The sequence below is a fragment of the Leopardus geoffroyi genome, chromosome C3 (assembly GCF_018350155.1).
Source record: "Leopardus geoffroyi isolate Oge1 chromosome C3, O.geoffroyi_Oge1_pat1.0, whole genome shotgun sequence".
NCBI classification, from domain to species: Eukaryota; Metazoa; Chordata; class Mammalia; order Carnivora; family Felidae; genus Leopardus; species Leopardus geoffroyi.
In genome coordinates, this window is record NC_059338.1 from 26857930 (window position 1) to 26883793 (window position 25864).

At 57.1% G+C, this 25864-nt stretch overlaps 1 protein-coding gene across 1 annotated transcript in view; it reads left to right on the forward strand.

The window, feature by feature from the left end:
* The window catches only part of PLEKHA6 (pleckstrin homology domain containing A6), a 145792-nt gene that overhangs the window by 112017 nt on the left and 7911 nt on the right, over positions 1-25864 (forward strand). The window contains 16 exon segments of the mRNA XM_045456331.1: positions 2306-2448; positions 4007-4374; positions 4377-4488; positions 6163-6685; positions 12925-12993; positions 14244-14324; positions 14618-14767; positions 15617-15712; positions 17155-17266; positions 17888-18027; positions 20414-20543; positions 20760-20866; positions 21796-21969; positions 23319-23486; positions 23568-23701; positions 24201-24346. Of these exon segments, the coding sequence (XP_045312287.1) occupies positions 2306-2448; positions 4007-4374; positions 4377-4488; positions 6163-6685; positions 12925-12993; positions 14244-14324; positions 14618-14767; positions 15617-15712; positions 17155-17266; positions 17888-18027; positions 20414-20543; positions 20760-20866; positions 21796-21969; positions 23319-23486; positions 23568-23701; positions 24201-24346 (2653 nt within the window).

Genomic DNA, 25864 nt, shown 5'->3' on the forward strand with positions numbered 1-25864 from the left:
TCCAGCTCGGAGCTCTGCCAGCCACAGGCATTCCATCAGCACCCCAAGTGACTGACACACACACACACACACACACACGCACACACCCGCCATAGCCCCAGCTCGCTGTGACCATCAGCCCCTGTCCTCCTTCCCTTTCCCCCGAGAAGCGCACTGCCTCTTTAAAACCCAACTCTGAGGGCTGTGCTCAGTGGCCCACAAAGGGTTCCGATTGTGGCTATCGAGTGGCCCTTCCCCAGGGAAGGGAGGGGAAGGGAACGGAGACAGATGGGAGGCTTGTCCTGTTACGGCCACCAAGTGAAACTCTTGGATGGCTAATAATGAGCCGGGCACTGTTTCTGCCCAGCCTGCTGCTGAATGCCTTAACCTCTTCCTAACCCAGCCCTGTGGGGGCTCAAAGGACTTCACCCCACTGGGGGACCTCCCTCAATATCATGGCCCAGTTTCACAATGCCAGGCTGGTGTCCCCCTCCGGCTCGCCATCAACTGCCCTGTCTTCTCCCAGGATCTGCCTTTTCCTGTTGCAAGCGGTTCCCGTGCCTTTGCTTTCTCCTTGTTTCCCTGTGGGCATGTTTTGTCCTCTAGCTTGACCGTGAGCTCTTCAAGTGCAAAGAGCAGGTCTGTTTTCCTGTGACTGATGCCGGAGCAGAGCTCTGCACACACGGGGCGCTCACGAGCAAATTAATTCACTTGCTGTCCGCTCCTACCAGCCCCAGGTCACACCCACAAGACCTGCCTGTGTCTCTCTCTCCTGTACAATAACCCTGTGTCCTCCACTCCAGGAGGCCAGCCTGGGCCCCTGCTCTCCATACCCTTGTGCAGTTTCAAACCCAAGGTGCCTCCTTACAGTTTCACTGCCTAGACACATGTCCCGCTGCCCACAAGCCAGCCCCCTGCTGGAGGGTGGGAACTGGCAGGATCCAGAGGAAAGAGGCCCATCTCTACTCCTCGAGAAGTAGGACATGTCCCTGCGTGATGACTCCCGTCAGAAGGGAATCATGTGCTGGCGAGGGGTGGCACAGCAGGGCGAGTGTCCAGCCAGGAAAGCATGTGGGAGGTGTGGGTTTGACACAGTTGGACACAGCTGCTTCGGAGAGCCCTGGGGCTTGGTCAGGAGAGCCCTGTCTTCTCTCCTTCCAACCCTCAGAGACCCATGATTTCACACCCATGGGGTCAGAGACCAAAGTGAGGTTCACATCTGAGACTAGTAACCACCCGGATTTCTCATGTCGAATGGGGTAAACCGGGCTACCTGCTTTTTCCGGGAGACTGAAAGTCTCACCAGGGAAGCATGCTGAGGTTCCAGAAAGAATTCGGCTCTGGAGCATCTCTTCCTTGTGGCTTTAGAACCTGGAGTCTCACCAGGTAGAGCCCTCCCCATTAAACAGGTGCAGCGCGTCAGGCCAGAACAAAAACCCAAGTTGTTTGCAGCTGCAGAGCCGGAGTCAGGGACAGCACCGACGCCCTGAATCCTCCCCGCCAACAGCCCCGATTGCCTTGGCGCAAGCTCTGCCCTCCCCGCTCTCGGCGGGCTGAACCGGGAATCGCTGGGTGCTGTCGTCCCAGTGGTTGACAGCCAGTAGAAGGGGGGTAAACTGAATAGCTCCCCACTTCCCTCTGCTCCTCAACCTTCCTGCCACGTCATCTTCTGGCTCTCCCTCTGGTGTCTGGTTGACCTTTTCTCTGCTTCTCCTCCTTCTGACTGCGTGAGGACCCCTCCTCTGGACAGGAGCTCTCTTCTGGGTTCCCGCCTGCCGCACCTGCTCGCGGCCACCAACTAGGTAGCGTGCTCTAACAGTCCGTGCGTGCCCCTTGCATGCCCAGGGAGGTGGAGGCCTGGCTGTCTCTGCACAGAAGAGACGGCACTCGGTCCTCAGAGGCCAGGCTGGGGCCGAGGCTGGCATGTGCTCGGGGGCGGGCCCCCCGGGGGTGGGGGGCGGGGGGCATCTCTCTCAGACATCGGGTAACTGCCCTTCAAATCAAAGACGGAATTTGATGGGAGAGCGGGCATGGTAATTGTGCTTCCTGTTTGTAATCACTTCAGGTGGGGCAGGTAAGCTTACCCGGCCATTGGGCGGCTTACTGGGGGCCAGAGAGCCAGCCAAGGCGGACGCCTAGACGCCAGCTGGAACCCTTGGCCTAGCTCGGTTTGCCCCTGAGCTCCTTGTGGGGAAAAGAGCTGCAGGTCAGGGGGCCGGCCCGCCTGACCGCCCATGCTGTGGGTGTGGGTGTCTTCTCCCTACAGGTGACCACGTGCTGGGTGGATGAGGCCGGGGCCGGTTCCACGCGCTGCCTCTCCCCACAGGCTGAGCACGCTGGGGTCCGCACTTACTTCTTCAGTGCCGAGAGCCCCGAGGAACAGGAGGCCTGGATCCAGGCCATGGGGGAGGCTGCCCGAGTACAGATCCCCCCAGCCCAGAAGTCGGTGCCCCAAGCTGTGCGTCACAGGTGAGTCCCAGGGCACAGGGCATGGGGGTGGGGAGTGCTAGAGAAAGAGGATCAAGGAAGCGCCCTACTCTGTGTCCTGCTGAGCCCGGCGTGCTGGCTTGAACCTCTGAGAACACGTGAGCCGCTCCTTGCCTCCTAGCAGGGCTAAGTGATTCCAGAGCCTGGAGTCTCTCTTCCCTTCCCCCTGACCGGTTCTCCCTCTTCTCTCTGGGCTGGTGGAGGCCAAGAGAGAAGCCAGGTTCCATCGGGGCCTGGCCAGGAGCCAAAGACCAGGGTCATTTGCTCATGTGTTCTTGGCTTTGCACATTAAACCCATGACCTCTGGAGGAGGGTAGACTCAGGTGCGAATCCCAACTTAGCGACTTACTCACACTGTGACATCAGGGTGATCACTTAACCTCTCTGAGCCGGAATTTCCTCCCCGTGAAGGCAGTAGTTATAATCCTACCTCATAGGGGCAGCCGGGAAATCCTGACATGCAGTGAACACTCAGCCCATGGCCGCCGCATCACCCCTGCCACCTGTCGCCACCCACAGCCTCACGGCCTGTCTCTGCTGGAACCGGGTAGATGGGAGTCTTGAGTTAGATGTTAACAGGGATCCAGAAGAAGGAGGTTTTTACGATACAGACTCCAAGTCTATTTTAGTGTCTTAGAAGTGTTTACCAGGCAACGCTGCAACAAGGATGCCTGAATCTGTTGAATTTGAGAAGCGGTAGGGAAAACATCGTCACGAGGTCCCATCTTCACTTCAGCTGAGGGGCATGCTTCCAGAAGTTTGCTCATTGAGTTCATAAATATTTACCGGAAATAGGTATGTGTGAGGCACTGTAGGGGGCGCTAGGAAAACAAGGGAAGACCAGTCTACGTGCTTCTGCCTCCTGGCGCCTACGTTCAGGTGGAGTCTGTCCCGGAAGAAGCTTGTCCTGGAGAAGAAACTAGCATGCTTCTAAGCCTAGGATGTTTGAGGCAACAGCTTAGGCGCCTGGCGCCCGCCGTGTTTGATCTCACAGTCCTACGAGGGGAGCGACTGTTATACCCGTCCTGCCAACGAGGAGCCCAAGACTTGCAGAAGTTAAGGAACTTGCATAGGACAGCAGGCTGAGCTGTAACGAGCCTCCATGGCCGAAACATCAAGGACAGTCACTATCATGAAGCTTTGGTATAGTGTGCACCGAGTTTGGGGGGCTGGAGCGGGGACAGACTGCAGAGGAGACCAAGTCTGGGGCGGGTTAGTCTTGGCCATAGCTTCCGAAGGCTGGATGCCATGCAGGTCAGCAGAAGGGAGCAGAGAGTGGGCCGTGGAGAGGACCTAGAGGGGGAAATGAGCACACCACGCGTGGGCAAGAGCGCAGTGTGTTTTCGAGTAACTGCCCGGGCTGGAGCAAGAAAGCAAAATGGGCATTTGGGAAACAGAACTGTCATTCATTGAATCCCGTTTCCATCGCTACCTTCCTGCCCACCCTTCTCCACTCCTTTTTCCTTCCCAGTCTACCACCCCCTGCCCAGCTCGCTGCTGGGCTGGAGTCACTTACAACATCTCCCTTGGCATCCTGCAGCCATGAGAAGCCAGACTCAGAGAACATCCCTCCTAGCAAACACCACCACCAGCCGTCCCACAACAGCCTCCCCAAGCCCGAGCCAGAGGCCAAGACTCGAGGGGAGGGTGACGGCCGGGGCTGCGAGAAGGCAGAGCGGAAGCCCGAGAGGCCTGAAGTCAAGAGCGAGCCTCTGGTGAAAGCCAATGGCATCCAAGCCGGACCGGAACCATCCTCGGAGCCGGGCAGCCCTTACCCCGAGGGCCCAAGGGTCCCAGGGGGAGGAGACCGGCCTGCCCAGCCCAATGGCTGGCAGTATAGCTCCCCGAGCCGGCCGGGGAGCACAGCTTTCCCGCCTCCGGACTCAGAGAGTGGGGGGCACCAGCGGAACTTCCCCCACGTGCCAACCCCGACAAGATTGCCCAGCGCAAGAGCTCCATGAACCAGCTGCAGCAGTGGGTGAACCTGCGCCGGGGGGTGGCGCCCCCTGAAGATCTCCGGAGGTGAGTCCTGATGGGGCGTAGGCGTGGAGCTGGGGTGCTGCGATGGCCAGGGGCGGGGGCTGGGGTACTAACACTTGCAGCATCCCTTGCTGGAAGCCTTCGGGAAGCCAGGCTGCAGTGGGAAACCAAGAAGACTCCAAAACCCAGGGTCTCAGGCTTGTCCAGATCCTTTCCTGTCCCCCGTGGCACCGTCTGTGGAGTGTGACCCCTGCCCGATTCCTGCCCTCTCTGATCACTTCAGAGACAGGGTCAGAGTCCCCGGCACCTCTCCACAAGGATGCTGGGTGCCCAGGACACGCGCAGGCAGTCATAGGAAGGGCTTCTGCCTTGCTCCCGTCAGATATCGTCTGTGCTTCCCACCCTCTTACAACAGCCCCTGTTCCAGCATTTCCACCACCGTGAGCCTCTGACTGCCAAGCCCACTCACCCCATTTTTGAACGGCTCTAATTGTTTGAAAGTCTTTATTTATTGCAGTTGTAAAAAAAGAAAAGAGGGGCGCCTGGGTGGCTCAGTCGGTTGGGCGTCCAACTTCAGCTCAGGTCATGATCTCGAAGTTGGTGGGTTCGAGCCCCGCGTCGGGCTCTGTGCTGACAGCTCAGAGCCTGGAGCCTGCTTCAGATTCTGTGTCTCCTCCTCTGTCTGCCTCTCCCATGCTCAGGCTCTGTCTTGCTCTGTCTTTCAATAATAAACATTAAAAAAAATTTTTTTTAAAGAAAAGAAACGAAATGAAATGTCGCCACTCACTGATCCTAGTCCTGCCCTCTAGACCAATGTCCTCCTTTGTCCAGTGACTGGCTTTCAAATACTGGAAGACATTTATTAGCCTGATAGTGTTCATCTCGGGACAAGTGGGGCTGCTGCTCTCTCCCCTGGGTGTGGGCGGCTCCAGGGACCCCAGGTGACACCTTCAGGAAGGCTACTCACCTCTGGTGGCACTCTGCTGCTGGGGACATCTGGCCTGCCCCAGGGGTGAGCGCCTCGCTTGGGATGCATCCCAGGAACCTACCGGTCCGCCTTTGACAAGAACATAAAATCTGGGGAGGTGCCCTTTTGTCCCCCCTGTGTTGGGTGTTTCCCCTCCTCCCTCCACCAGGTGCCTGGTATGTTCCCTTTCCTTCAGCTGTTTGCTGCTCTGAAAGGATCTGATACATTGTGCTTCAAGCCGGGATAGAACTAACAATAAAGTTTCTTCCCAGGAGGCTCTGCATGTGAAATTTCTAGCCTCAGGTTGTTGGTTGAAGGAGGAAGCTGCTTTTTTTTTTTTTTTTTTTTTTGAGATACAGTTGGTTTTTTTTTTTAATTAATTAATTTATTTATTTTGAGAGAGAGAGAAAGAGAGAGAGAGAGCGCCAGCGAGAGAGGGAGAGAGAGAAGCCCAAGCAGGCTCCCTGCTGTCACAGCAGAGCCTGATGCAGGGATCAGACTCACTAACCGTGAGATCGTGACCTCAGCCCGAGAGGGAGGAAGCTTTGAGGGAGTTTCCCTGCACCTCTGGAAGCAAGCCTCAGTGCCCAGGCAGTGGCTACCTCTGTGTGTTCCCAGGGTCGGCCTGGGGCACCATTCACCTGTTCACAGTCTGCTCTAGGCTGGAGGACACAGAGGCGGGGCTGGGGCACAGATGGGTGGGTGGGGTTGTGCTCATTCTGGCTTCCTTACAGTGTCCTCTCTCTCAGTCCCTCTAGGTTCTACCCCGTGTCCCGCAGGGTCCCTGAGTATTATGGCCCCTACTCCTCCCAGTACCCTGATGATTACCAGTACTACCCACCAGGGGTGCGGCCCGACAGCATCTGCTCAATGCCAGCCTATGATCGGATCAGCCCACCCTGGGCCTTGGAGGACAAGCGTCACTCCTTCCGCAATGGAGGCGGCCCTGCCTTCCAGCTTCGGGAGTGGAAGGAGCCTCCGGGCTACGGGCGGCAGGATGGCACCATCTGGCTCCCCGGCCCCTCCCCTTCCCGGCAGCCAGTCTATTATGATGAGCTGGATGCCACATCCGGCTCCCTGCGCCGCCTGTCCCTGCAGCCCCGCTCCCACTCCGTGCCCCGCTCGCCCAGCCAGGGCTCCTACAGCCGCGCCCGCATTTACTCCCCTGTCCGCTCACCCAGTGCCCGTTTTGAGCGCCTGCCACCTCGCAGCGAGGACATCTATGCTGACCCCGCTGCCTATGTGATGAGGCGATCCGTCAGCTCCCCCAAGGTGAGCCAGCAGCGCGCTCCCTCCTTCCTCATCCCCTGAGGTCCCCCACGAGCCTACTACCATCTGCGGAGAAGATGTGCAGGTGTGCAGGCATCTGGGACTCTTGGGGTCACTGTGCCCCATGCGGACACACACTGTATGTTGGCAGGAGCCACGATGATGCCCAGGATGCCACTGGCTCTGCAGTTCTGCCTGTGGGAGAGCTGCTTTGGGGGATGTGCTCTGACCCCTGAGCAGGAACACTGGTGCCCTTCCCCAGGTTGTGCCGGGAACCCCAATTCCTTGTCAGAGGGCAGAGAGGGTTCTGTCTTTTGAGGACTGGACGGGTCACTGCAAGGCTATCATAATGGATAAATGCTGCAAATCCATTTGAATTTGGAGTCTGCTCTGGGACAGGATACAAACATCCCTAACCTTGAACGTTAGTTGGTGGGGAAGTCCGTGTCCCAGCCGGACCCCCTCACCTCTCCAATCCCCTTTCTCTTCCAGTATGATTACCTGGGAGACAGGCGGCCAGTCCCTGCAGGACTGTTCCCCTACAACTACCCACCATCCCCCACGGCCCACGATAAGATGGTACGTCCTCTCCTCCCGTCCGCTGCCCGCACGACCTCTCCTCCCAGAGCGGGGGCCCAACTAGGGCAGCCACAGGGGTGCTCTGTGCCCGGTACCTGGCCCTCCTGGTTCTCAGCAACCTCTGGATACCTCCTCCCTCCCGGCCGGGACTCTAACCCCAACGCAGAGCTTGACGCCAGTTACCCCCAGCTCTGTGACATAACGTAGAAGAGCAGGGACTAGATCTGGAGGCGCGTGATGTCCTGATCGTCTCGACTCCAGAACAGCCTCCCGTCCAGCATGGTCAGGGGCTTGGGTCACGGCCTGGGAAGAAAAGTTAGGTCCGAGTGTCCATTAGCAGACGTCTTCTCCAAGTCTGTCCTTGGCCTGGAGTGCGGCTTCTGGGAAACGACACAAGTGGTGGGATTAAGGAAGAAAAGATTTTCCATGGTGTGTCTTTTCCTTTCCTCCCTGCTTTCCACTGGTCTCTCCCTGGAATCTGTTCTCCGGAGAATGTTGGTCTCCACCGGTCTCCACCCGGAGAACTGGATGGGGACGCCCCACCGGGGATGCTGAGGAGGGTCACAGGAACCAACAGGCAGAGTCCTTGTCCCCGAAGGCCTGTTGCTGACCCCTGTCCTGACACAGCCCCGGGAGGCCAGGGTGGAGGAGCCTGCGCAGGCGTGGAGGGGTGCCCCTTCCTTCCTTCTCCCTGATCCTTCTCTGTCTAAGCCCTAGCCCTGACACACAGCACGTGCACCCACCCAGAAACCATGGATTCTTCCAGAAAACTCAGGAGCTGGTAGGGAGGGCCAACTGCTTCAAAGGTGCTTCCCTCTCCCAGGGGAGGGCCCGGCGGACGGGGAGCCCTAGAACCGGGGCCCTCGCTGGGGCCAGAGTCCCTCCTTTGGTTGAGGCGTCCAGGAGGCAACCATGGTGCCTGCCCCCAGCCTCTTTCCTTCCCTTCCCCAGAGCTCCTCAAGGATAGACAGAGGCCTCTCTTTGACCTTGCCCCCCCTCGCCCCCCACCGCCCCCCCCCCTCCGCCCCCCAGCTAACTCTTAACTGCTTTGCTTCCTTTTTATTGTTTTCTGTTGTCCTGTTCCTGTTTGTTTGTGTTGCTGTTGGGCCTCGGGCTCCGGGTAGGATGAACTTTTAGACCTTCAGTTGCAAAGAAACCTAGAGTATTTGGATCAGCAGGTAGGCAGAGCTGGTGCCCCCTCCCATTCCCCTGCCCTCCTGTCGTGTCTCCCTGCTCCTCCCCACCTTCTCATCTTCCCTCCATTTGACAACCTTTGTTGGCACCCCCCGGACACAACAAAGTGGCTTATATTTTGGTTTGCGCCTTCACGCCCCGCCCCCTTCGCCTCAAAGCCCTTTAGGGCAGCTGGGAGTTTCCTGGGGAAAAGGAGAATAAGAAATGACCACATGAATAATTAATGCCACCTCCTATTTGTTCAGGCCAGATGGAACTGTCCCTGGGGGGTAGGCGGGAATTTGCATTTCTGCTGGAGAGAGCAGCAGAGACCTTGAACAGGGGGTGAGCGCCAGGCAGGCAGGTGGGGGGTGGAGGGGGCTGGCTAAGATGCTAGGGATTTAGTGCAGCCTGAATCCAGGAAATGATCTATCATAGTTCACAGGCTGTTGTTAAACTATGTTGTTAAACAAACATAGTTTGTAAACCAAGGACTACAGACTTGCCCTAGGATGGTGTCTTTATAGATCTTAACGCATTTAATCTTCATAACAACCCCTGCAAGGTGGGTACTGTTGTTATCCCCATTTTAGAGCCGATAAGACGAAAGCACAGAGAGGTTAAGTAACATGCCAGGGGACACACAGCCAACAAACGGCAGAGCTTGGAATGTGGCTCTGAGATTTTGACCCAGGTTGTAGCAGAGGAAATGACTAACATGAAGAAGCAGGAGTCAAACCTCATCAGGATTATTTTATGCTCTTAGAGTTCCAGAGAGAACCATACCCTTGACATCAGAGGCTACCGCCATAACTGTTGGTGGTTCTAGACACACAGACCTCGATGCCTCGGGGAGATCATCCTCTTAGAAGGCATTGGGCACTAAGAAGAATTGATATCCACGTTTTGATCAGCAGCGACAGCTCCCAGCCCTCACGGGCGTTGCATTTTACTTCCAGAAACAGCACGTGGTGTCCACACCATGAGTGGTGCAGTCCACATGGGGATGGGTCTCCGGATGCCAGCCCAGAGCAGCGCTGACAAGTGCTGGCATTTCTCCATAGGAAGCGGGGTCTGCGGTGCCCTGGGTAGTGAGGGGCAGGGCTGAGTGCCCTCAGGGCTCCTGGGCAGACTTTCCTTTCTGTGGCCCATCCACAGTGCCTGGCTGCACAGGACTTCAGTGCCACAGCTGGGCCCCTGCTGGGGCTCCTGGCCCTCATGACAGGGCTGGGCCCTTGGCGGGTGAGGGGGGGTGCTTGAGAAATAACCCTTCAGAAGACCTCCTCTAGATAAAGAATAATTTTTTTTAAAAGAATAATATTCCTAAAAGGAAGTTGTATATGCTAAGGATCCAAAACGTGGAGTCAGACATTCTAGTCCCAATTCTGCCATTTTACAAGGGTTGTGGGTTTTTTGTTTTGTTCTGTTTTTTGTTTTTCTTTTTTCTTGGAAATGTCGCTTTGTCTCCCTGGGCCTTGGTTTTCTCAATCATAAAATGGCCGTTGTAGAATCCGCCCTTTCTGCCGTACAGAGCTCCTGGAGAATCAAGTAAGAGGGTACGTGGCAACGCTTTGTCAGGCATTGGCGAGGAGTGGTCACTGCTGCTATAATGATTTTATTCGTTTTCTTCTAAAACTCAATTTAAAATATTACTCGAGCACCTTTATGGTGCATAAGGCACTGGGCTAGGTGCTTTCTCACAAAATTTAACATTTTGGACAGACCGAAGGGACGCACAGGAGAGGAAGGAATCCTACAGTCAAAGCCTGCGGGGGCTAAAAGATCCCCAAAGCCGCAGCGTGAGTGGGAGCAGAGGCCAGGGCGAGAACATTCTGGCTTCCCTCCTTTATTGCTTGAGATCCACTGGTTGGGGAAGGAATGAGATCAGTGGGTGTCCAGGAGAAGCCTGGGCCGCCTTTGCCCTCTCCAAGCCTGGTGCATTACCAGGTCTGCCTTGCCCTACACACACACACACACACACACACACACACACACAGAGGACACAGTCATGGCACACAGCAGCATGCAAATACACATATACACACACCATATACAATCACACATACTCCACACACACACACCCCATACACAACAAACACAATCTCATACACACAGCGCTCCAGGAAGATAGGGATTGACTTGAGTTCAGATCCTTACGGAAAGATGTGGCTGATGTCCTGTTGACCGTTAACTATTTGACAAACCTCTTACTACCGCTCTTTTCAAAGCCTTTTCAATGACACTTTGTGCCATGGAAAAAAATTCCAAAGGGCTAAAAGAGGTAGAGGGATCAGATCCTAGGAAAGCCTTTGAAAATGCTGTGGACCCTGCAAAGGGGAGTGGGTGGGTACCCCTCGCCCTGCCCACAGCACACAGAAGCAAGGCTGCCCCTGGGTCACCACCTAAGTGGATAAGATAAAAAAATACGTGTGGGCGCGACACAGATTGGGCAGCTAAGGGCCGAAAACGTGAGAGCCTCCTGCATCGTGACCCCAGAAGCTCTGCCCTAATGTGGCTCTGTCCCTTCCCTCATTCACTTCCTCTCCCCAGAAGGCTTCTCCCACAGAACTTCCCTCTGTTTTCTGCTGCCTTCGCCTGTAGGTCAGTTGAGTTAAAGGGACATAGCCCAGGACGCTCCCGAATGTGTTCACGTTTTGATGTTGTCACGCTGGAACCAGTGGGGGAAATGATAGCATTTCTAGTTGATTCGGTCGGCTTGTCCTCCCTCCCTGTCCTCCCTCTCTCCTGCCCTTCCTTGTCTCTCTCTCTCTCTCTTTCTTTTTCATTTGGCAAGTAGTCTTTCCCCCTCCGTGTTCCTAATGGTCCTTGAAACGTAAAGATAACCTGTTGGGAGAGCAGTGTTCCAGCATCTGGTGTCCCTTTAACATGGCTTGCTTGTTTTGGCCTCCTTATTTGCTCCCTAGTGTCATCCAAGATCGGCATGGATGCTACCAGCCCAGCTCTGGAAACCGTGTTTAGCAATCCTTTCTACTCTAGAGCCAAGAGGTGGGCAGGGGTCGGGGAGAGAGAGCTGTGCCCACCTCTGTGTGAAGGCCCATCCAAAGAGCGGCCCCAGTTTTCTTTCTCAGCTGTTTCATTTAGTTCAAATTTGGGGAGATGGGTTTTTCCAACTGCCGGTGTGGTCTTTGACTGAAGCAACGTGAGGAAAGAGAGTTGGGGCAGGGAGTTGACCTTGGCCAGTGTGGATGAGACCCACACCTCTCAGGCACCCTAGGGGAGTGTCACTGGACGGGGGTCGGGGGGGGGGGTCTCTGCAGGGCCGTGAGCCAAGGCACAGCAGCCCTCCAGCTCCCTTCGGTGGCCTTTCCTCAGGGCACCTTCAGGGCTGGTCCTGGGACATTTCACAAGGGGCCAGCGATGGCTAAGGCCAAACAGAGAGGGAGCTGGAGACCCCGTGAGAAGCTGTCCTTTCCTGTTTCTGGGAAAACAAGCCCAGGCGGGTGATGGGGAAATAGCTCTATGTGGGCCGGAGTTTGAATCGTCCATTCCTTCCTCTCTCCAGATGAGTGAGAGCGAGACTCTCATCAGTATGGTGAACCGCATGGTGGAAAACTCCTCCCCCAGGGCCCAACTCTTCATGCAAGTAAGGCCTCCGCCTGGCAGCATGGTCCCTGTCAACACCATTTCAGCTGCTTGTGCATGGTCGGGTCAAGCCATCTGGGTTGGGGTTTGCTCTACCCAACCCTCCATCCACCAGGCCTCATCTCCAGGCCCCGCCTGGCCCCTCTCCTTTCATCCCACCGTGTCTCTCTTGTTCTTCATGTTCATGGGTGGACCCAAGGCCCGTTTCTCAAACCATCAAAGTAGCCAGCACCACCATCCCGTATCACGCCAGGGATCACGAATCTGCTTTTTAATGCCCAGGACTTCTATCTCGTGTTTGTTATCTTCTTAACAGACGTCTTTGGGGGCAAGGGCATGAGGGGTGTCCTATGGAACCATCCAGTGCCAAGGTTGTGTAGAATGTCCGGTGATTTCCAGATGCTTCACCAGGGGTGGGCAGCGTTTGCCGGACCCAGGTGTACTTCTGGGTTAGACACGAGCCCTGTGGCTGGCGTTCAGTCTACTAAGATGATAATTCTCAAGTGTTTCCGATGCTCATTCCATTTCCTCATGCCTCACCCTCCAAAACAGCCAAGGGTTAACTGTTGTTGTCATGGTCGTTACCAACAAGCCATCTGGGATCTATGCACCCCCAGAGTCCCTCCCGACAGTAGATCTTGAGCTCAGGGGAGAGGGGAGAGTAGGAGCTGGGCAGAATCAGCCTCAAGAATTGGGGAAGACCTACACAGGGGCCATCCCAGGCTTCCCAGCCGGGGGCAAAGACCCAGCTCAGATTCCCGGAATGGAGGCGGCGAGAGGTGACGGACCACGGTCTCGGACGAGAACGGAGCGAGGGTTGTCCGCGTTCCCGTCCCCACACTCCCTGCCTGTCCCCCGCTGCTGTAACCGGCCTCGTGTTCCTGCAGGTCCCTCCGTACCCAGAAGTGTTCCGGGACGGCCTCCACACCTACAAGTTAAACGAGCAGGATACAGATGTAAGAGCAGCTCTCCTGCTCCCCTGTCCTCTCCGGTCCCTCCCGCTGTCGCCCTCATCTTCGCTCTCCTCCGCTGGGGCTTTTCCTCCGTCCATCTCTGTCCTCCTGCCGGCTCTTCATACCTTTGACTCATGTCCTCTCTCGCCACCAAGACAGCATTCTGCCTGCCCCTTCCTCATCCCCTTTCTTTTCTCGTTCGTACCAATTACCCCTACCTCCCATGCCAGCTGTGTGCGTTTCTCCACCGAGCCCTAGGCCCTCTCGTCTACAGCAGCGGGGGCTGCTTATTACAAGGAACTCAGACTTGGTTAGGAGGGACATCAGCCAGGCTGCTCTGGGCCCAGCCTGGCAGGAGGGCCGCGGTGACTGGAGGGAGGAACCTGGCCCTGGCCTCAGGGAGCTTCAGGGTAGTGTCGCGTGCCAGGTAGCAGCAGGTGGTGACGTAAGATTTGCGTACTAAATGGGCTCGGTAATGGGTTCCACAGGAGGGCAGGGCAGGGAGGCCAGGGACCAAGCAGGTGGCATGTGAACCGGGCCTTGAAGTTCAAAGGCCCAGAAGACAAGATGTGGCTCAGTAGAAAAGAGCCAGAGAAGTGTTTGAGGAATGGCATGAATAAAGGTGTGGATATGGGGAAAGCATAAGTCTTCCCAGAAGAGAAGTTTGGCCCAACCTGCCTCCTCCCCATCACCACTGGCCTTGCCTGGGTAGCGGGTCTGCCCAGTAGGCCTAGGAGAGTTTCCATCCAGGCGAGGACCAGATCTCAGAAGGATCCCAGCCTCAGCCATCCGGAGACCCTGGAAGGAGGGGAGAACAGGGTCCTGTGAGACTGGGGAGCCAGTTCACTGGTTTTCCCAAGACTGCCTGCTCCTCCAATCCATGCCCGCCGGGAAGGCCTGGGAGGCCCAGGCCACGTTGTCTCCTCAACCCTTCGGGAACCGGAACCCCCAGGAGGAGGGGAATGCAGGGGCTTAACATTTAACTCCTCTCTCAAGCTGACTCCCTTCCTCAGAGAATAAGCACATCTCCCTTCCCGGTAGGTCCTTGGGGAGTCTCCCAAGGTGAAGACCGTCTTCCTATTCCCAGGAGCCTCCAAGGTCAAGGTGAAGAAGGCCTAGGGTTCCTCAGCAAGGGAAAGGAGGAGGTATCCAGAGGCCAGTCCCTTCCAACCAAATTCCCAGGTCCCCATCAAACCATATCCTTCACCCCCTTCTCTCTCCCTCCCTTCCCTCGACCCCCTCGGGCCCCCCAGAAGCTGCTGGGCAAACTGTGTGAACAGAACAAGGTGGTGAGGGAGCAGGACCGGCTAGTGCAGCAGCTCCGAGCTGAGAAGGTGAGAGCCAAGGGGTGGCCTTGGGTTGGGGGCATGTGGGGACGGTGGAGTGGGGGGCAGGAGAGGCCGGCTCGGAGAGGTGTGGGTTGCCATCTCCGCCCTAAGCTGACACAGCTCTGTCATAAACCTCTGTACCGCCCTCCCTTGGAACTGCTGAAGCTCTTCCGGGGGCCCCAGCCAGGGAGGACAACCGCCACCAAGTTGCTGGGCTGAACCGTTGGGGCTCAGGCCTCTTAAAGTCCCAGAGAGGAGTTATCAGGGCTGTTCACAGCCGGTCCCCTGCCCTTCTTCAGGAGAGCCTGGAAAGTGCCTTGATGGGGACCCACCAGGAACTGGAGATGTTTGGAAACCAGCCCGCCTACCCGGAGAAACTGCTGCGCAAAAAAGAGTCCCTGCAGAACCAGCTCATCAACATTCGGGTGGAGCTGTCACAGGCGACCACGGTACCCCCCTCCCCCCGCCCCCGTGGGCACCCCGACAGGAGAGCCGCCCCTCCCAGGCTGTGCCCTCCAGCTCCCGACTCTCCTCTGCGGGCAGGAGCAGCAGGGGGCTCTTGGCCAGAAGGGGCACAAACGCGAGACCTTAGCACCGCCCTGCACGCGGCCGTGCGTATGCCGGCCTCTTCGATCCGCAGTCTCTGCCGAGGAAAGTGGCTTATTTTTCACACACCGCACCCACACCGGGATTCGATCAGGACAGGGTGAAGTCGAGGGCTACTCGTTTCCTCGGCTGTTCTCACGGCTTCGCTGCCTACCTCTGTCCTCTCCCCTGGAGATCCAGGACACCGGCGGCAATGCCACCTCCCTCATCTCCCGTGGGCACGGGGCCGACCCCGTGGCCGGTACGCACTGCCTGGATAATGGCTCCGGGCTGTGGCGGCCAAAGGCCCAGGAAAACGTGGCCCAGAAGGGAGAAAGGTCTCTAACCCCCAGCAAGCAAACACCTCTGGGTTTTCTCTTTCTGCCCTCCCACTTTGTATCACCCAGTGTGGGGAGAACAGTAGGGTGCGGGCATCGTACGGTCCCCTTGTGGCCTACCCCCCACATCTGGAGAGGATTCTGGTTTCCCTGTGTCCGCCTGCAGTACGATGGGCCACTGCGCCTCTTGTAAGGCCAGTGTTTGGCTGTCATCAGAATGTCTCAGCCCTGGGCCCTCTCCACCTGTCCCTCTGCTCTGTGCCCTCCTCCCTCGCCCTGCCAGACCCCAGGTACCTTGGCCCCGGGCCCCGCGGCGGGATGGGAGGAAGGCTTCGGCAATGGCCGCTTTCTCAGTAAACCCACCCACCCTTGCAGGCCCTGACGAACAGCACCATAGAGTATGAGAACCTTGAATCCGAGGTCTCTGCCCTGCACGACGACCTCTGGGAGCAGCTCAATTTGGACGTCCAGGTGAAGAAGGCCCCTGGGCAGGGGAGGGGCGGTTGGCATGCCTTCCCTTCTCCTTAGGGTCACAAGAGACCAAAGTAGCTTCCTTTCTTGCTTTAGAGATCTCAGAGACTTGAGACAGGGAGTTGGTCCTGAGACAAAGGACAGGATTCAAGTCCGCTTAAAACAGACGCTTTCAGGACGAAGATAATGTGGATTCTTCTTTAGTTCCATCAAATCATTAGGAAGGAGTAAAGCTGAAACACAAGAGAGCTGGGTTAGACAGAAGGTATTTTATGATTGAAAGGATTTAACACATAAGTACGGACACGGGCGTCAGTCTAGACAAGGGTATAGGTCTCTACGGGGATATAGATATGGGTATACGTGTAGCTATCCCTCGTGACCTCAGAAGGAGTGGGCAGTATGGGAGAAGCCACCCAGGAACTTTAAGATAGGAAAGAGGCTTTCCTTCCCAGGAGGGGTTAGGAACGCTCTGCTTGGAGGCAGGAGGCTGGCCTCATCCACCTTGGGGAATTCTTATCCTTTCCCTCGATCAATCGTATCTACCCAAGCTGTGCAAGCCCTGTCTCTCTGTTGCAGTTAATGCCCCAGTTTCCCTATTTTCCTCCTGACAACAAAACTTACCACCACCCTCACTTGCAGCTGGTTAGGGAGGGTGCGGTGAAGGCCCTCTTGGTCCAGGTCACCTGAATGCCACCGTGTCCTGTGGGCAAGCCTCACTTTCAACACGAACGTTTTAGGAGGTAGGAAAGCACTCTGAGCACCAGCTCTGGAGACAAATAGACCCAGACTCAGATGGTGGTCGCACTGCTTGCTAACAGACGGCCTTGGGCGCACATCCCTTCATCCCCAAAGTCGGGACACCTGTCACTTTTGCCTCGCAGACTTCTGGTGCGGCCGAGATGAGTTAGTGTATGCAAAGCACTTAGCGCGGAGCCTGGTACGCGGCACGGAGGAGGGTCGGGCGCGAAATAAGTGGCAGCTGTCAGTTTTCAAAGAGTGTAAACTCTAACCGAATAGAATCCATGAGTGTGTAGGCATGCATTGGGCGTGTTACGAAAGGGCTGTTTGGATACAAAGAATCTTAGTAAGTGGGAAACTCTTGCCATTGATAACTGGCTCCCATAGTGGCCACCTAGAGGGACACTTGCTCCAAGACCACCCTGACCTCCCTGGGGGAAGCTGAGTCATGTTGACCTCACGGGGCTCTTGACTGTGATAGCAGGGCCCTCTCCTCTGGCAATTCCCGCATTCCATTTGGCAGAAGCCGAGGGGAGGCACAGTCTTCCCGTGAGAAAGAGGAACGTGCTGGAGGGCTGTGTGCACGTCAGCGTGCGCGTGCGCACGGGGCTCTTGTCTACCGCCGGCCCAAAGGGATGCAGGGAGGAGGCTGGGACGCTCCTCACGGCCACCTCCCTTGACCTGCTCTTCTGCTGTTTCAGAATGAGGTACTCAACCGGCAAATCCAGAAGGAAATCTGGAGGATCCAGGATGTGATGGAGGGGCTGAGAAAAAATAACCCGTCCCGGGGCACGGACACGGCCAAGCACAGAGGTGGGTGCCTTCTCCACCAGCCTCCTGAAACGCTCGCCAGAAATGCTCTGGTGTCTCTGGCGTCCATCCCACATCTGTCAGCTCCCACCTCTCCAGGCCCTTACGCTGAGCTCAGAGCTAGTCAGGGCCCTCTCAGGCCTCCAGAATCTTCCCCCGGGAGGGTAGGTACGACTCCCTTACTCCCCCCTCTCCTCCCAGAACGCACCAGACCCCTCAGAGACACTGTTGCCCCTGATGGTCTAGATTCCTCCCCAGAAAAGGTCAAAGGGCACCTGTGCCTGTCCCCACCCCTAAGCCCATGGGCCCGTTGGCGATCTGAAGCCACTACCTTAATGTCTTCCTGAAGCCCTTTGGGCTGGACTTTGGGCTGGCTTTCTTTGACATCTCGGAGGCAACAGTGTCCTTTCCGTCCGTCATCGTCCCCTGTCCCTGCACAGTTCTCCACGGCCAGCCTGCACCCCAGCCCCCATAATAAGTCCTTTCAGCAGGCCCAGGTGGCCCTGGCACCTTCCTCCCACATCCCTGGGTCCTCCCCTGCCTCCTCCACCTGTGGAGCCCATCCACATGCCTGGCCACACCCCTACCCTATCATCCCTCACCTCTCCTCTCCTCTGCCCCCAGGAGGCCTTGGCCCCACGGCCACCTACAGCTCCAACAGCCCCGCCAGCCCTCTCAGCTCTGCCAGTCTCACCAGCCCCCTGAGCCCCTTTTCACTGGTGTCCGGCTCACAGGGGTCCCCCACCAAGCCCGGATCCAGTGAGGTAAGCTGAGAAAATGGAGTAGAAGGTAGGTGGGGGAGGAGGGAGCAGGTCCTCATCTGCCTGAAAGACCCAGATCCTGTGCCCCTCTCTGCCCCAGAGGCCGCCAGTCCTAGAGCTTTGGCTTTCGGTCCGAGGCAGTCGCCGTCTTGCGCCCAGTTTGGCGGACCTCCTTCCGGATTTCTCCTTTCCTTGCTCTCATCTGCACTTGCCATCTTTAGCTTCCTTCCGGGGAAGTCTCTTCCCAAACAGCAGGATGGTTAACAAAGATACCACTTAGTGGGGATTTAAATCCGGAGCTTTCCAGCACACGAGAGGGTGGAGAGTCAGCGTGGGGAGCAGTTTCCTAGCCAGTCAGCAAGAGTTTACAGGGGCTCTCCCAGAGGCCAGGGACGGTGTGAGGCCCTCTCAGACATGTGCCCGTGTGTGCCCACAGCCCTCCACTTGGGGAGCCCAGCGTCTGGTGCCGACCAAGACCAATTTATAGGAAACAGCCAGCCTCTGGACCGTGGCGGTGTGTGTCTCAGTATTGACCATAAACGCTCTGATATTCCCAAGAGACGGTGGAACTTTGGGCCACTAGGCATTGGGACAGTCAGAGGAACAAGGGAAAGGCATCACAGACAGGAGGGGCAGCAGAAGCAAAGACACAGGGGCACGAATGTGCCCAGCGCGATGATGAGACAGTGAGCAGGGAGCTTTGGAGAAAAATGGGGGAACAGTGGGGGCAGCAGTCACAGGCGGGAGCTCTGCTGAAGAGGGCCCTGAGACCGGGCTGAGAGTTCACTCCGGAGCTGGAGCTCCATCCGGGCGGTGGGTGGGAGTCCGGTGGTCCAGGGCCCCGGATGTCCACGATGGGGGCCGCAGGTCTCCACGATGTTGTCTGTCCGCCTGCTAACGCTCTTTTCTCCTGCTCTCACAGTGGCTGCTCTCCTTCCTCCTAATGCTCTGGCTTCTCTCTGCCTCAGGAGCCCGGCCCGCCGCGGCCCCCCCTTCCCAAAGCCTACGTCCCCCTGGAGTCTCCTCCAAACGTGCCTCCACTCCCTAGCGAGAGCCGCTTCTGGCCGTACCCCAGCTCCCCTTCCTGGCACCGCCGTGGCGAGCCAGCCAGGGGTCAGGTACCCAGCACCCTTGGGTCCTGGAGGGTAGGGGCGGAGGGAGCGGGACGAACGGCCAGACGAGGGGGCGAGGCAGGACACGAAGCCATTTTCCCCATTCCAGTAGTCATTTCCCACAGCTGCCCAGTTGGACCCTGGGATAAGGAAAGGGATGGCGGAGAAGGCTTTCCCCTTTGTGCTCTCTGTGGACAGGGGGACAACGAGTTGCCCCACTCCGTGCCGCGGCTCCCGGGCAGCCCCTGGCTGCCAGCACCAGCCGGCCAGGAGAGGCCAGGGACCCGCAGCGACCGGTGCCATTCCGATGCCCTCCTGCTCCTGTCCGCCTCAGACGCCGGTCCTCTTGTGCTGTCTCTGTCTCTGCCTTGCCTGTGTCCTCTTGGGTTTCCTCGGCCCTGGGATGTAAGAATACAGGGCCCCCTTTTCTGCCCCGTTCTGGCTCCCCAGCCCCTCTCCCAGGAGAGAGGAACAGTTAGGCTGGCAAGAGGTTGCACGGTGAGTAGAAAGAGTCCTGTGCCTAAAACAGGGAACCGTATTTCCATCTTGGCTCGGCTGCCGTATCTGCACTGCCCCGAGGGGCTGCCAGTGAGGGGGGCAAAGCAGGCCACGCTTTCCAGATGAGGGGAGGCGATGGGGCTCACCTGTGCTCTCTCCCTGGACTAGAGCCGGGGTTTCTGGCCTCTGGCCCAGTCTTTCTGTGTGCAACTTACTGACACTTAGACTCTTCAGCTGCACGATGGGGGCGAAAGGGGGTGCAGGTGGTATCTGAAGCTCCTTCTAGTCTCATGATTCTGCGAGCCCTCAAGCTAAGCGCACTTTTCTGTCGCCCAGAATCTTGGTACCAAAGCCCAGCTGGTTCTTTCGCTTAAGTTTTGGGTGCGATTCCAACAGAATCCTCAGAGATCCTCGGCCTTATAGACCCCTCCTCTGGCCATTCCTCCTCTCTGGCTCACAGCAGAGTCTGAGCTTCTTGGCGTTTGCCAAGAGGACTGGTCAGGTTGAGGGGCGTCCCTGATGGGCCTCTGCTGAGGGCCTCCTGGAAGCCCTGAGCCCTCACTCCCCAAGATGAGCCAGCATTGGCCAGCCTTAAGGTGGCCTGAGTGGGAGGCTCGATCTCACCCCTGCCTGCTTCCCAGCTGGCTCACTTAGAGTTTCCTTATCCCTTGTTTTCAAGGGTCTGTGCTCCAACCATTGCAAAACAAAGAAACACCCCTGGGGGCCAAATCCTCAGCAGTCCCTAGGGCACCAACCGTCTCCTCCTTTTTCCTCCCCAGCCCAAGGCAAGCTATGAGCAAAGCAAGAAAGACCCCCACCAGACGTCACCCCTGGACACCGCCAGAGACATCAACCTGGTGCCCACCAGGCAAGAGGCGGAGGCAGAGAAGCAGACAGCTCTCAACAAAGGTACTTCCTGTCCCATCCTCCCCTAGACGCAAGGCCAAGAGTCGGAGAGCGGCCCAGAGAGGTGCTCATCACAACCAAAGACAGTGAGTGCCCACCCATCCTCGGCCTTTCATCTCGGCCACAGGTGGCACTGAGCCGCCTCTAGACGCAGGCTCCCCTGTGTGTCTGCCCTCCTGCTTCTCCAGGAGGCCCACCGGTTCTTCTGCCTCCCTACAGTTGGCATTGTGCCGCCTCGGACGAAGTCGCCCACCGATGAAGAGGTAACCCCGTCAAGGGTGGTGAGGAGGAGTGCCGATGGGCTCACCAACGGACTCTCCTCCCGGGTGAGTACAATCTGTGGGCGCCGAGGCCCGAGTGGGCCTGAGCTGGGCTGAGGCCTCTCTGTGTCCGCCCATCTGTCCACCATCAAGAAACCCCGGGCGGGAGGAGGAAGGCAGGACAAGTGGGAGGGGGCAACAGCTCCACTGGAGAAGCCTTCCTTCAGGAAGCCATATCGAGGGACAAGGGACAAGGAAGATACACATTACTTTCATTGTTCTGATCTTCCTAACAATTCTCAAATTTGCCGTGGCCCTAATTCATGAGAAAGATAGAAGGATGTTGGACAAAATTATTATAATGTGCCAGCGATGAAATACAAATCCAGCAAAAATCAGGGTCAAATGAGCCGACCTAAGGCAGTAGATGTGTTTCCGAGGGCTGCCAGGAACTTAACAAAGCATCCCACACTTGGGGCCTTAAAACAACAGAAGTTTATTCTCTCAGAGTTGTGGAGGCCAGGAGTCCCGAATCAAGATCATCAGGGTTGGTTCCTTCTGGAGGGTCTGAGGGAGCACCCTGTCCAGTGCCTCTGTCCTAGCTTCTGGCATTGCAGGCAATCTTTGCTGTTCTTTGGCTTGTAGACACAACACTGCAGTAGGCACTCCTATCCTTAACATCTCCTTCTACTCCGTCTTCTTTTTTTCTGTCTCTTTTAAGGACCCCCATGATTGGATTTCGGGTCCACTCTAATTCAGGATGCTCTCTTCTTGAGATCTTTACCTTAATCACACCTGCCAAGACCCTATTTCCAAATAAGGTCACATTCACAGTTACTAAGGGGTTAGGACCTGGACGTGTGTCTTAGGGACTATTCTTTAACCCGCTATGGACAGGCTTCCCAGAGAAGGGAAATCTAAGGGATTAGGGCAGGTGAAGAAGCTGGGAGGGCAGACGAGGCACGTGTCAGAGCCCCTTTCTCCCCCTGCAGCAGGAGCGCCCCAAGAGTGCCGTGTTCCCTGGCGAGGGCAAGGTCAAGATGAGTGTGGAGGAGCAGATCGACCGCATGCGGAGGCACCAGAGCGGCTCTATGAAGGAGAAGCGAAGGAGCCTGCAGCTCCCGGCCAGTCCGGCCCCCGACCCTGCTACGCGGCCCGCCTACAAAGTGGTAACGTCCTCGCAGCGACCCACGGGCCTGGCCCGGCATCTGCCAACAGTGTCCACTCCCAGTGGGTGACCAGCCTGGGCCGGGGCAGTTGGGTGCCGGGCACTGGGAGAGGGGCTGGGAAGGGCCTGAGCTGGGCACCTGGGGAGAACGAGGCGGGGGGGTGGGGGGAGACTTCTCCCCACTAGGCAGAGGATTCACTGCAACAAGTATTCCTTTTTGTGCGTTTAAAGAAAAATAACTCAATAAATAAAGGTTAAAAATAAAATAAAATAAAATAAAATAAAATGCTAAAGGGGCGCCTGGGTGGCGCAGTCGGTTAAGCGTCCGACTTCAGCCAGGTCACGATCTCACGGTCCGTGAGTTCGAGCCCCGCGTCAGGCTCTGGGCTGATGGCTCAGAGCCTGGAGCCTCTTTCCGATTCTGTGTCTCCCTCTCTCTCTGCCCCTCCCCCATTCATGCTCTGTCTCTCTCTGTCTCAAAAATAAATAAAGGTTAAAAAATAAATAAATAAATAAATAAATAAATAAATAAATAAATAAAAGAAAAATAACTCTACCCCCGCCAAAGAATGCGTTGATTGCTTTAGTGGAAATGAAGTATACACAATTCACTTAACACAGAATAGTGCGAAGTTCACCGCCCAGAGAGAGGCATCGCTCACGCAGTTTCTGGAGCGTTTTCTATGTATTGAAAGATACATACTGAAGATAATCACGATGCCACCCTGTCACCTGGTACCGTTCCCAAACCTCATGTTGTTCTATTCGGGTCCCTCAGCAGAGCGAAGTTCAGAATTATCACCCTGTTTGGGAGACAGGGACACAAAGTCAGGAGAAATTAAGGATTCCTGGGCCACACAGCTATTGAGTGTGGAGCTGGGAGTAGCCCCAGGCATCTGCCTAAGTTTTCTTTCCACCACATTTCAAAAATACAGGAAAATTACGATTCGTAAGTCCTCCCCTCAACCAGCTTGCATTCTACCTGGTGGGTTGGAGCTTGTCTGATACGCAACAACTAAAGGCCAGTGTCAGGCACACTAATCAACTGCCCAAAACGTATGGCACAGAATATGGGAACACAGGCTACAGCCAGATGCGAAGTACCAAGTACTGACGAGACCTATCGATGAGATTTTGAGTCTGGGCCTTTGCAGGCGTCCCCGCTCTGGACAAGCAGCACGGAAGGAAGATAGCCGGGCGGTGGGGCCACAGGGCGGTGGCCGGATGGGGCGTGACGAGCAGGGAGGACACAGGCCTGTTTTGCGCTGTCTGGAGACACGGGTAGCAGGGGAAATGGCTGCCGACAGCAGGACAGGGGCCCCGTGTGGTCACGGCGGTGCTGTCCCCTAGGTGCGCCGTCACCGCAGCATCCACGAGGTGGACATCTCCAACCTGGAGGCGGCCCTGCGGGCAGAGGAGCCTGGTGGGCAGGCCTACGAGACGCCGAGGGAGGAGATCGCCCGGCTCCGCAAAATGGAGCTGGAGCCCCAGCACTATGACGTGGACATCAATAAGGAGGTGAGTGAAGTCCGGGAGGGCGGAGGGGGAGGAAGCCTGGAAGGGGGTGGGATGGGGGTGGTGACCCAGGTCCCTCCGCAGCTGTCCACGCCGGACAAAGTCCTCATCCCTGAACGGTACATTGACCTGGAGCCCGATACTCCCCTGAGCCCCGAGGAGTTGAAGGAGAAGCAGAAGAAGGTGGAGAGGATCAAGACGCTCATTGCCAAGTCCAGGTAACAGGCCTGGGTGAACCTCGACGACATCTGCCCACCCAGGCACCCAGGGCACCTGGGACATTAGCGCCACCGAATCCAGCACCCCACCCCATGCCAGTGGGAGCCCTGAGCCTCCCCAGCGGAGAGCGCGTGGAGGCCGTGGCTCGAGGCAGCAGACCAGGCCCGGGCCCGTGGCAGGGGCCGCGACGCCGCCGCCGTCGGGGGTCAAAAAGACAGCTGGGTGCAGGCACGTGCTGTCGTCAAGACAAACTGATGGGTTGCCCTCTGGTGACCTCTCTTCCTCGTCGAGGCCGCCCTAAATGTTCACCTGAACCTTCTGATCCATTTTAAAACATTGTAGGAAGGGGCCCCAAAATGTGTTCGGCCAGGGTCCCACTCACCCCATACACAGGCCTCCGGCCACCCTGCCAACCTCAGTCCACAGGCCCCCGCCCCAAGCCAATGGGACCGTCCTGTCCGCCCCCCACTCCATGTCTGTGTGTCTGTGCCTCCTCAGTATGCAGAACGTGGTGCCCGTCGGCGAGGGGGACCTTGTGGACATGCCCCAGGACTCAGAGAGCCAGCTGCAGGAGCAGGAGAAGCGGATTGAAATCTCCTGTGCCCTGGCGACCGAGGCCTCCCGCAGGGGCCGCATGCTGTCTGGTGAGAGGGGCCGGGCCTTGCTCCTCCAGGGAGACCGGCTGACCAGGTGCAGGGGAGGAAGCTCAGTGCTGCGAGGGGGCCAGGGACAGAGAGACCGTCAAGATCAGGATAAGCATTTATTGAGCACCAGGTACTGTGCTAGGCTCCGCGGGGTGCAGAGGGGCCAGAGTTGCATCCAGGAGCTCAGAGCCATGGTGACCCTCCCAGCAGCTCCACAGAGGAATGGCCAGAGGCCATGCAGGAAGCAAGCGAGCCCCCCACCCCCCCCACCCCCTGGACAGCTCGAGGAAAGGCACAGCCAAAAGGTGATAACTGAGTCTGGTTGGGAGTGATAGGCATGGAGTGAGGGCCAGGCATCAGGGCCTCCTTTCATGGCCCTTTCCTGCCGCGTGCACATGGGAAGGTGGAGACGCTCTAGGCGGCCGCAGAGTTGAGAGTGATACAGTCACCAGCCTGGCTCCTGACCCGAACCCACTTTTCTGCTCATTAAAGATGAGCATGACGAGTGGACTTCACACTGACCCAAAAGCGAGAGGGTTCCAGGTAGACACGGTGAGGCCGGAGCCAGCCTGAGATATGGCCCCAGAGAAGGTGAGAATGCAATCAGGAAGAACGGACGAGGCTCCAAGACAGCGATTATGTCATGAAGCCTGGGGGGGACGGAGCGCGTCCTCCTCCTCAAGACAAAAGGTGGTGAGGACAGACGAAGAACTTTGAGGGCCAGTCCAGAGGGAGGCCCAGGAAGGATGCCAGGGTTACAAGGGCTTTGGTCGAGGAAGAGGAAGAGGCAGAGACAGGGGTGCTGGCCACAGGGACGGTAGCCTGGGCGAGGTCAGGCCTGTGGCCAGGAGCCCGGTGGAAGGCATGGCGTTTCGTGCTGGTGATTAAGAGGGGTTTGAATTCTGGCTTTCTGAGGCTCCATCTCCTCCTCTGTAAAATCCAAATCAAAATACCTATCTGGTGGTGCAAGGAATGTCAATAATAAATGCTCAGCACCTAGCGCGGTGCCTGGCCCTTCGTCGGTGCTCAATAAATGCCAGCCAGGTGTAGTCGTGGTGGCGTTGGTGACGGTGGTCGTGGCTCATTGAAATAGCAATAGCTGAAGGAGAAGTAGGGTCTGTTTGTGGTTTTTCCAACTATTTTAAATATGGATATTTTTAGAAACCAGAGGGTTTTCGGCTACCACAAGGGGGATTTGAGTACGCCTTGAGGAAGAACCTACTGGCAGTTAGAGTCTAGGGGACATTAGATGGGTGGCCGAGGAAGACCCCGCCCCCCTGCCCGGGGTGGGGGGGGGGGGGGCGGTATTTCAGAAAGAAGCTGTCAGTTGGGCTGGAGTCGAGGACACGGACACGAGAAAGGGACGGGCTTCAGACAGCCCCATCCTGAAGCCAAGGGCGGCAAAACCAGTTTGGCTGCACGGAGGCCTCTAGCTAACCTCTCTGTAGTTTAGCCGTAAAGTGAACTTGAATCTTCCAAAGATCAAATTCCCCATGCTCTGGGCAGAAGGCAACTTCC